Below are 11,789 nucleotides of genomic sequence, written 5' to 3'. Positions count from 1 at the left end.
TCTCCCTTCCTCCCATATCTCTCTCTCTCTCTCTGTATCATGTTGTGATGTGTGTTTTGTCCTATATTTTTATTTTTAATCCCAGGCCCCCCGTCCCCGCAGGAGGCCTTTTCCCTTTTGGTAGGCCGTCATTTTAATAACAATTACTCTCTCCTCCTTCCCTCCCTCTACCCCCTCTCTCTCACTCTCTCTCTCTGTCTCCCTTCCTCCCATATCTCTCTCTCTCTCTCTGTATCATGTTGTGATGTGTGTTTTGTCCTATATTTTTATTTTTAATCCCAGGCCCCCCGTCCCCGCAGGAGGCCTTTTCCCTTTTGGTAGGCCGTCATTTTAATAACAATTTGTTCTTAACTGACTTGTCTAGTTAGTTAAAGGTTAAATAAATAAATAAAACATCTCCCTCTCTCTTTATCTCTCTCTCCCTCTCTGTCTGTCTGTGATCCCTGTAAGGAGAAAGGTCAGGGTGGTCAGATCAGTCAACCCTGACCCTTTTGTTATAGAACACTGCTCATCAGCAGCTTTCCTGTGTGTGATACCTGGGTCATATTCATTAGGCACCAAATGGGAGAAACAGGGAGAAAACATGAACTTGACCAATAACAAATGCTTGTTTTCATTTTCCGTTGCAAAACATGCCCTCATTGCAAGGGAGTATGTTTTCTCGACGTTTCTGTGTGCTGTTGGAACATTCAATGGGCTGAATTTGATGGCTAAAGAGCTGAGACATGATGTCTGATGCACCTCCCACCACTATGCTCTGTGTCAGGCCCTGTGGTGCAGAACCAGGATGTCTGATGCACCTTTATGGTCCCCACAAGGATAGTAAAACCAAACCAAACACGCTGGGGCCAATGTGTTCCCGATCAACTTGTTGAGTTAGCTTTGTTATTCCGGCCCGCAGGATTCGGATAAGTTATTGTCATTGAATCTCCATAAGTAGAAAAGCACAACGCTCCCGCTCCCCCTCCCCTGGTCTTGCAGTAAAAACACGCTCTGGAACTTTGACGACTAATAAACTACATATACAAAAGTATGTGGACACCTCTTCAAATTAGTGGATTCGGCTATTTCAGCCACACCTGTTGCTGAGCACACAGCCACGCAATCTCCATAGACAAACATTGGCAGTAGAATGGCCTTACTGGAGAGCTCAGTGACTTTCAACGTGGCACCGTCATAGGATGCCACCTTTCCAACAAGTCAGTTCGTCAAATTTCTGCCCTGCTAGAGCTGCCCCGGTCAACTGTAAGTGCTGTTATTGTGAAGTGGAAACATCTAGAAGCAACAACGGCTCAGCTGCGAAGTGGTAGGCCACACAAGCTCACAGAACAGGACCGCCGAGTGCTGAAGCGCGTAGTTCGTTAAAAGCTTCTGTGCTCAGTTGCAACACTCACAACCGAGTTCCAAACTGCTTCTGGAAGAAACCTCAGCACAAGAACTGTTCGTTGGGAGCTTCATGAAATGGGTTTCTATGGCCGACCAGCCTCACAACACCCTAAGATCACCATGCTCAATGCCAAGCGTTGGCTGGAGTGGTGTAAAGCTCGTCGCCATTTGATTCTGGAGCAGTGGAAATACCTTCTCTAGAGTGATGAATCATGCTTCACCATCTGGCAGTCTGACGGACGAATCTGGGTTTGGCGGTTGCCAGAAGAACGCTACCTGCCTCAATGTAAAGTGCCAACTGTAAAGTTTGGTGGAGGAGGAATAATGGTCTGGGGCTGTTTTTCATGGTTCAGGCTAGGCCCCTTAGTTCCAGTGAAGGGAAATCTTAACGCTACAGCTTACAATTACATTGTAGATGATTCTGTGCTTTCAACTTTGTGGCAACAGTTTGGGGAAGGTCCTTTCCTGTTTAAGCATGGCAATCCCCCGTGCACAAAGCGAGGTCCATATAGAAATGGTTTGTCGAGATCGGTGTGGAAGAACTTGATTGGCCTGAACAGAGCCCTGACCTCAACCAAATCAAACACCTTTGGGGTGAATTGGAATGTCAACTGTGAGCCAGGCCTAATCACCCAACATCAGTCCCCGCAGAAATGTTTCAACATCTAGCGGAAAGCCTTCCCAGAAGAGTGGAGGACAAACTCCATATTAATGCCCATGATTTTGGAATGAGATGTCTGATGAGCAGGTGTTCACATACTTTTGGTCATGTAGTGTAAGTATTTGTTAAACCTCCCACTTTGGGCTGGATGTGTCAATGTGTAGTTCATACGTGTATAATCTATGAGCAGAATTACTGTCTTACCTCAATTAGCCACGGAATACCTAGTTTGAAAGCATCTGTTTTTCTCAAAGCTGTGCTGTGCCATTTTCCCTACATTTCCCTCCATGTGGGCCAGCCCCCTAGCAATTTGATTTCAACCAATGAGCTTCAGCTCCCCGTCATTTGAGTGATAGCTAGTCAGATGCACACACAGCAGAGCGAGAGAGAGAGTAATGACGTGTAGCACATATCTGCACATATTGTGACGCAGTACGCACTTTTAGGGGACAACTTCTGGCTCGTGCGCGCTACTTTCAGAACTTCTGGCTAAAAAGTATAAAAATGACCGGAGAATCTCTTGAATAATCATTAGCTACACCCGGCACTGCAGGCAGAAAGGGCACTGCAGGCAGACCTCGCTAGAACTCACTGTCTTTCTGTTCTGAAGGTCTTTTTCTCTCTCTCTCACACCTCTCGTTGTTTTCCTCCCTCTCTCTAAATGTCTCTCTCTCTCCCTCTCTCTATATGTCTCTCTCTCTCCCTCTCTCTATATGTCTCTCTCCCTCCCTCTCTCTATATGTCTCTCTCTCTCCCTCTCTCGTGGTAAGATGCCCATCTTACACAACAGGTCTGGCGGCTGCTAGGCTTTATCAGTGGAGCAGAGAGCTGCGTTAACTCTTAGTGCTCATTAGGGACATGTCATTCCCCTTGGGATCTGTGTGGCGCCCAATGAGAAGCGACAGCAAGGCTAGACAATGGAGCCGTCTTGCACAGCCTCTTCACCGGCCCCCACACACACACACACTCTCTCTGCATTGGCAGTGACTGGCCTTCCAACCCTCACACACACACACACACACACACACACACACACACACACACACACACACACACACACACACACACACACAACACACACACACACACACACACACACACACAACAACACACACACAACACAACCACACACACACGTTAGCAAATTGTTTTAGGGACAGAGGGTCGTTCAGCTGCACTACACATAGTCAGTGTTTAACAGTGCTAGACAGGTTTAATGTCCACTCAGTCACTCTCATCATTCATACAACCATGCTCTAGTTCTTCTTTGTGATTTGTTTGGTGCAGCCTATGCCAAACTCTTCTATTCTTAGCCATGCTCTCCAAATAACCTCATAGCCGTAACCTGAAGAACGTGGTGTTTTGCTGCTCTCTGCTGGCACAAGTTTAAATTGCACTTAGCTCCTGTTCTTCCTTGGATTTGCTTGCTTTCAGTATTGATGTTATAGGGATTGTTTGGTACCAAAGTAAATACAATGTAACTTACATAAATGCTTTTGTGTTCCTTTTATCTTGTAGGATTCACCAGATTATACCAATGTGCAGGATCTGAAATATCTAGACATGGTCATATCCGAGGCTCTGCGTCTCTATCCTCCTGGTTTCAGGTCTGTTTATGTATGTTTAGAATGATTCCCAATCCCGACATAGCTTATTCTAATATTTCTCCTACTGGACATTGTATTTTAGTTACACTGTTCATACACACCGCATAGTTGTATTTATAAACTGGGTTATAGCTCTCTGTAATATAGTTGCTGCCGTACATATCATTCTTAGTTTAGCTTGTGTAAATTCCCCTGGTGTACATGTGCGTAGATTGCATTTTGATACTAATTGGATTCATCCCCCTGTTCTTGATTTCTTTCTTTTTTATTAAAAAAAATTCTTAAAATTGTAGCTGTTTGACATTTACATTGTTAGGAGCTAGTAACATAACATTTCACTGCACCACTATAACACCTGCTAAACTATGGATGCGACCAATAAACTTATCTTATGTACTGTACATGGCCATGTCCCCCATGTTTCCACAGTTCACCATTTCTTATTTGCATTGTTGAAACTGAGCAGCCATTTTGTTTCAGGTTTGCCCGGGACGTAGACGAGGACTGCATGGTCAACGGACAGTTCCTACCGAAGGGAGCCACTCTGGAGATCCCTGCAGGCTATCTGCATTATGATCCAGAGTACTGGCCCGAGCCAGAAAAGTTCATCCCTGACAGGTAGGAGACAGTCAGTCTACTGTAGCTCAGTATTCTTGTTCCATTACTATGGGTCTAGCATAGAGATACAGTAGACAAGTCCCAGCACAGTTACATCGTTACACAGCACAGCTACACTCAGTCATTGCCTCACGTTATGTCCCACTGTGGGTGTTCTGTACAACGGGGAGTGCTTTTACATTGACACAAGTAATGATACAATGCAGAATGCACGTTCAAGTGTATTTGACTAGCACGCTATCAGAGTGTACTCCAGACTGACCACTAAAGGCCTCTACTCTCTCCCATGCAGATTCACAGCGGAGGCCAAGGCCAGCAGACACCCTTTTGTGTACCTGCCGTTTGGGGCAGGGCCCCGCAGCTGTGTGGGCATGAGGCTGGCCCAGCTGGAGATCAAGATGGCCCTGGTGCGCGTCTTCAGGAAGTTCAACATCGTGGCCAGCACAGACACTAAGGTGGGTTCAACCTGCGATGGCCCTTCTTTTGGCACTTATCTCAACCTAAGTGTTTAAAGGTCATTTAGTTGATTTCATTAAAATATTGAAATACAGAGGCTAAGATTCCAACAAACCGTACTTCACTTGACGTTTAAAGGTAATTTACGCTTGAGCAGACATCCGAGACGTTTAGTGCAGATGCGATCTTTGAGAATGTCAGGGAAATGGACTTTAAAAGTCAAGTGCAGTGCAGCGTTGATGCCGTTTGTTTGCTTGAGTCCCAGTTTGAGTCACATGTAGACAGCTCGGTCTATGCTGTGACCTTGCTCTCTCTAACCTCTGCCCTATATTGTTCTTTATGTTCCAGGTTCCTCTGGAGTTGAAGTCTCACACCACGCTCGGTCCTAAGAATGGCATCTATGTGAAAATCACTAAAAGAGAGACAGAGGGAGAACCAGTGACTCCCCCTGCACAAGAAGAATAGAAGCTCTGTTCTCCTTTATCGGCTCTTATGAAACTGATACACCATCCATCCAATGAATGAGCTTATTTTAAGGATAAACATAAAGTATCACTAACCTAGCCTGGTCCCAGATCTGTTTTTGCTGTTTTGCTAACTTCTATGGTCATTCTCACCGGTTTGGTGCTGTCCCTTTAGATAGTTGGCAAGACAGCACAAACAGATCTAGGACCGGGCTAGCATTAACCTCTTCTTTAACTAGAAGATCTAAATTCACGTGCCTATCCCTGTGTCTTGATCCCCGATGGACCGGGCTGAGGGAAGTGTACAGAGGAGCAGCAGCATTACTATGGTAAATGACCATTAGCACATGAAAAGTGAGGTTGGGCCATGGGCGACTCACCTTTTTAATCAGGCAGTGTGCTGGACAGAGGTCAACACATCATTAAGGCCCCCGAGGCCCCTGCCAATGGCACATCGATCGCCAGTGTGATTCTGCAGGACTAGCGAGAGAGAGAAAGAGAGAAAGAAGCAGGCTGGGGGAAATCACATTGCTCATGTCTCCGCCCTAACAATGGGAGTCGTTGTCCCGAAGGCGGGAAGGCAGGCGACAAGCTTAAGTCCAAAATAAGTCCATAGAAACGGGCTTATTTTGCCATAGAAACGGGCTTATTTTGGCGAGAGTGAAACCTCTCGCTTCGCCTCTTCCTCTCTGGTTGGGGGGAGGGGAAGACTGTGGAAAAGGCTGTTCTGAGTACAATAGAACAACAACACACTTTGACCTCTGTATAAATTCATATTGGACTATTGATGTTAACATGCCCGTGAACTATTAAATCATCATTGTATGTCTAATAAATCACTGTGTTTGTTTATTTAATGAAAATAACAGTTTTCTATCATTTTGCCATCGAAATGCTGTCTGATCGTGTGGGCGGTTTGATACAAATGTAAATATATTTACATACTCAGCCCTGATTGGCGGATAGGATCGTCTACTCTAGAGTCTACCCTGCTTACCCCTTCAAAGTAGGACACATAAGTAAATAAAAGATGAATGGTCATTGGTCAGAATAATCAGATAAGATTGTGACGTCATGCTGTGGGCCAAAAACTCAGCCCCATTTTCACAATTTCCGTGTTATTTCGACCTCATAGCGTGGAAATATCATTACAAGAACTGGAAAATCAAATTTTTGACCGCACTGCCCCGTTAAAGGGATAATTCATCCAAATTTCAAAATAACATTTTGGATTTCCTGTAAGTAGTCTATGGACAAGGTAAGACTGCGATCCATGCTTTGGTTTTGTTTACCTGGCCAGTCTCCAAATGCTATGCAATAACCTTGTCCAAAGACTGTTTACAGGATAAAGTAATGAATGTTATTTTGTAATTTGGAGGAACTAGCACTTTAAGGATTTGCAAAGTCTCTACCAACTGCTCTATGGCAAGCAAGCGAGTTTAATCTTCCTCACAATCATCCATCCAATCAATCATAATATTGTATTGTAACAGGTCAGGCATTGACTCAATGTTATGTCATGGTCCAAACACACCAAGATAGTCATGAAGAGGACACGACAACACCTTTTCCACCTAAGGAGACTGAAAAGATTTGGCATGGGTCCCCAGATCCTCAAAAAGTTCTACAGCTGCACCATCGAGAGCATCTCGACCGGTTGCATCACCGCCTGGTATGACAACTGCTCGGCATCCGACCGTAAGGCACAACAGAGGGTACGGCCCAGTACATCACTGGGGCCAAGTTTCCTGTCATCAGAGGAAGGCCCCCCAAAAATTGTCAGACTCCAGTCACCCAAGTCATAGACTGTTCTCTCTGCTACTGCACGGCAAGCGTAACCGGAGCACCAAGTCTAGGTCCAAAAGGCTCCTTAACAGCTTCTATCCCCAAGCCATAAGACTGCTAAACAATTAATGAAATGGCTACCCAGACTATTTACACTGACCCCCCCCCCCCCKCCACCACCACCACCACTTTGGTTTTACACTGCTGCTACTCACTGTTTATTATCTAGTCATTTTACCCCCACCTACTGTACAAATTACCTCAACTAACCTGCACCCCCGCACATTGACTCAGTACCGGTACCCCCTGTATATTGCCTCGTTATTTTAATTGTTTATGTTAGGTCATCGCAAAATCACAGAAAAACACAATCATTTTTCCAGCCAAAGAGAGGAGTCACAAAAAGCAGAAATAGAGATAAAATGAATCACTAACCTTTGATGATCTTCATCAGATGACACTCATAGGACTTCATGTTACACAATACATATATGTTTTTTTCCCCGATAAAGTTCATATTTCTATCCAAAAACCTCCGTTTACATTGGCGCCATGTTCAGAAATGCCTCCAAAATATCCGGAGAAATTGCAGAGAGCCACGTCAAATAACAGAAATACTCATCATAATCTTTGATGAAAGATACATGTTTTTTAGAATTAAAGATAAACTTGTTCTTAATGCAACCGCTGTGTCAGATTTCAAAAAAGCTTTACGGCAAAAGCACAATATTCAATAATCTAAGAACAGCGTTCAGCCACAAAAGGAAGCCACACAGTTACCCGCCAAATTGTGGAGTCAACAAAAGTCATAAATAGCATTCGAAATCTTCACTTACCTTTGCTGATCTTCGTCGGAATGCACTCCCAGGACTCCCACTTCCACAATACATTTTTGTTCGGTAATGTCCATCATTTATGTGCAAATAGCTACTTTTGTTAGCGTTTTTGGTAAACAAATCCAAAGTCACGAAGCGCGTTCACTAAAAGCAGACGAAATGTCAAAAAGTTCCGTAACAGTCAGTAGAAACATGTCAAACGATCTATTGAATCAATCTTTAGGATGTTTTTAACATAAATCTTCAATAATGTTCCAACCGGAGAATTCCACTTCAGAAGTGTGATGGAACATAGCTCCCTCTCATGTGAACGCGCATGGTCAGAGCATGGTCAGCTCATGGCAGACCTTACTCATTCCCGTCTCCTTCGGCCCCACTTCACAGTAGAAGCATCAGACAAGGTTCTACAGACATCTAGTGGAAGCCGTAGGAAGTGCAAACTGACCCATATCCCACTGTGTATTCGATAGGCGATGAGTTGAAAACCTACAAACCTCACATTTCCCACTTCCTGGTTGGATTTTTTTTGCCTGCCATATGAGTTATGTTATACTCACAGACATCATTCAAACAGTTTTAGAAACTTCAGCGTGTTTTCTATCGAATACTAATAATAATATGCATATATTAGCAACTGGGACTGAGGAGCAGGCAGTTTACTCTGGGCACCTTTTCATCCAAGCTACTCAATACTGCCCCTGCAGCCATAAGAAGTTAATGACTTCTCCATCTTTGCCTCACATTGATTTGCTAATCTTCCACCTTTAAAATGCTGCTACCGTTTCCATGATGTTATCCATGATGCTTAATATCTGCAACTGTACCTGTTTTTCAATGATGTTCATATTCATCTCACCTACCGTTCCATGATGTGAATATCTGCACCTACCGTTTTTCATTGATGTTAATATCTGCACCCGCCCTTACGGTTCCAATGATGCTTAATCGTCATTGAGCTTAGTCCTAGCCGATATTTTTCATTGATGGGGTCTTAATATGCTGCACTCACGCTTTCCATGATGTGAATTATCTTGCCAGTGGCCGCTACCATTTCCATATGTTTAATATCTGCACCTACCATTTCCATGATGTTAATATCTGATGCCTACACGTTTCCATGATTTTAATATCTGCACCTACCGTGTTTTTCCATGATGTTAAATATCTGCACCTACCGTTTCATGATGTTAATATCTGCACCTACTGTTTCATGATTTAATATGCTGCACCTACCGTTTCCATGATGTTAATATCTGCAACTTTACCGTTTTCAAGTCGATAGTAATATCTGCACCTTACACGTTCCATCATGATTAATATCTGCACTACGTTTCCATGATTCATGGTGTAATATCTGCACGATGCCTTACCGCCTTTCCATGATGTGTAATATCTGGCACCTACTGTTTTCATGATGTTAATATGTGCACCTACCGTTTCCATGATGTTAATATCTGACACTATCCTGTTTTTCATGATGTTAATATCTGCACCACTACGTTTCCATGATGTCGATTAAGATATCTGCACCTACCGTTTCCATGATGTTAATATCTGCACCTACCGTTTTCCATGATGTTAATATTCTTTGCATAGCAGTCTCCTACCTTTTCCATGATCGTAATTATGATGTTAATATCTGCACGCCTACCATTTATCCATGATGTAGATAATGAAGCATTCCTGATGTTTAAATCGCCAACCTGTTTGGCCTGATGTTAACATATCTGCATCCCTGAGCCGTTTTCATATGATGTTACTCATTGATACCCTGCCACCTACCGTTTCCGATGATGTTAATAGTCGCTGCCACCGACATCTTTCATCGATGTTAATATCTGCCACTACCGTTCCCATGATGTTAATATCTGCACCTTACCATTTCGCCATGACGTTCATATCTCACCTATACATTTATGATGTATAGTCTCCACTAGATCTATGGGTACTCGCCTACCGTTTCATGAATTTAATATCTGCCACCTACCGTTTTCATGATGTAGGTAATATCTGCATCACAATTTGGCGGCCGTCCTCTATCCACAGGCAAACTTCGGCCCAGTTGATGTAACTGGGTCCTGTACCCTCTGGTTGTGCGCCCCCACCTCTACCCATACCGTTTCCATTGATGTTCGAATATCGTGCAATGCCCTACCGTTTTCATGATGTCTCGGAGCAATATCGCCAAGTTGTCATAGACCAGCCGGCGTACCAGTTTGTCACAAATGATCTTACCATATCTGCACGCGCCATACCAATTGTCCATGATCGTTGTAGATGCTCATCTCATATCATTGGCTCCGCCCACCTACCGATATTCCCATGATGTTGATATAGTCTGTACGCGAACCCTTATTACCTTAGTGTTATCCGTATGAATTCTTGCAATATCGGATGCACCCGCCTACCCGTTTCCATAGATGTTGCCAAATTAACTATCTTTGCATTCTTAGACCGTTTCCATGACGTTACATCTATTACGGCGCATGGGCAAAACCATACCGGATTTCGTTCTCGTCATGATGGTCTACATATTCCTGCATGCAAATGACCCTTGACCTAGTTTGGCATGATCTTTATAGTGCTGTAATCTGCATTTGGACCCCTACCATTATCGACCATAGATTTTAACATATATGCGTGCCAACCTCCATTTCCATTGATGCTTAATTATTCTACAGCAATGACCCTACCGTTTTTCATGATGTTAATATCTGCACATCCACCGTTTCCATTGATGTTAATATCTGCACCTACCATTTCCATGATGTTAATATCTGACACCTACCATTTCCATGATGTTAATATCTGCACCTACCGGTTTCCATGTATATGTAAATATCCAACACCTACGTATTTCGATGATGTTATATATTGCATTACCTACCGATTTCCGATGATGATTTTAATATCTGCATCTACCGTTTTTCTATATGGATGTTATTTGAGCAAGTTAAACCTCGCCTTGGGAATACATTTCGTCCGCCAGGCCTTATCCGTTTCCATGATTGCTTTAATATCGTGCATCCTACCAATTTCCATGTAATGTTTAAATCTGCAAGCCCTAAGCCTTTTTTCATTGATGGCTTAATATCGGCCATAAACCTACCGTTGTCGACTATGATGGTGTATATATTCTGCACTTGCCCAAATCCTTAAAGTCTGCTATGTTCCTCCAAGATTACAAAATAACATCATTACTTGCCTACCATTTCCATGATGTTAAATATCTGCACTTATTCACATTTTCCTAATGATCAATAACTGCACCATAGCGCGTTTTCTTTCTATATTGCCTTCTCAGAGTATCTGCCCCTAACCGATTATCAATGATGTGTATATAATCTGCCTAATTGCATTAGCATCTCGTGACGCGATTCCAGATGTTAATATACTCTCACGGCCAGCCGCTAAACAAAATCCGAATAGCCAATGTGATCGCCCGCCTAAGCCTCTTTTTACCCATGTATTGAATATCTGCACCTCACCATTTCCATGTAGTAATACCTGCACTACCGTTTCCATGATTGAGTTAATATCTGCACCTACCATTTCCATGATGTTTTAACTATATCCTGCATCCTACCATTTCCATGATGTATCAGGCAAAATATCTCCAACACATCCCCAAAATGTGAATTTTTGAAATCTTGTATAACCTACCGTTTCCATTATGTTAATATCTGCACCTACCATTTTTCATGGCCTCTTCAGTTGAAAAGCTTGCATGTCACTGTGTATGATTTAAGCTCGACTGTATACCTTTCTTACTCATGGGATGGTGTAACTTCTGTTGATTTGGAGTGTTGCGCTGCTATTTTATGTTGCATATGAGATGTGATCAACAACAAAAAATCAGGGAAAGAATATGTGTAACCAGTATAATTTCAGAAAATCTTTTTTTTGATTGAAAGGGAAAATGACATGCTATGGAAGAGTACATGCAATGGTGAAATAAATGTTGAAATGGGACACA

General features: G+C 43.1%; 1 protein-coding gene across 1 annotated transcript in view; it reads left to right on the top strand.

The window, feature by feature from the left end:
- LOC111952359 (thromboxane-A synthase-like) overlaps positions 1–6,028 on the top strand; it is a 113,340-nt gene extending 107,312 nt beyond the window's left edge. The window contains 4 exon segments of the mRNA XM_023970943.3: positions 3,566–3,654; positions 4,135–4,272; positions 4,565–4,727; positions 5,077–6,028. Coding sequence (XP_023826711.1) covers positions 3,566–3,654; positions 4,135–4,272; positions 4,565–4,727; positions 5,077–5,193 — 507 coding nt within the window. The 3' untranslated portion in view covers positions 5,194–6,028.
- Positions 6,029–11,789: the final 5,761 nt, after the last annotated feature.

This window comes from Salvelinus sp. IW2-2015, linkage group LG26, assembly GCF_002910315.2.
Source record: "Salvelinus sp. IW2-2015 linkage group LG26, ASM291031v2, whole genome shotgun sequence".
Lineage (NCBI taxonomy): Eukaryota > Metazoa > Chordata > Actinopteri > Salmoniformes > Salmonidae > Salvelinus > Salvelinus sp. IW2-2015.
This window is presented reverse-complemented; position numbering and strand designations above follow the sequence as displayed.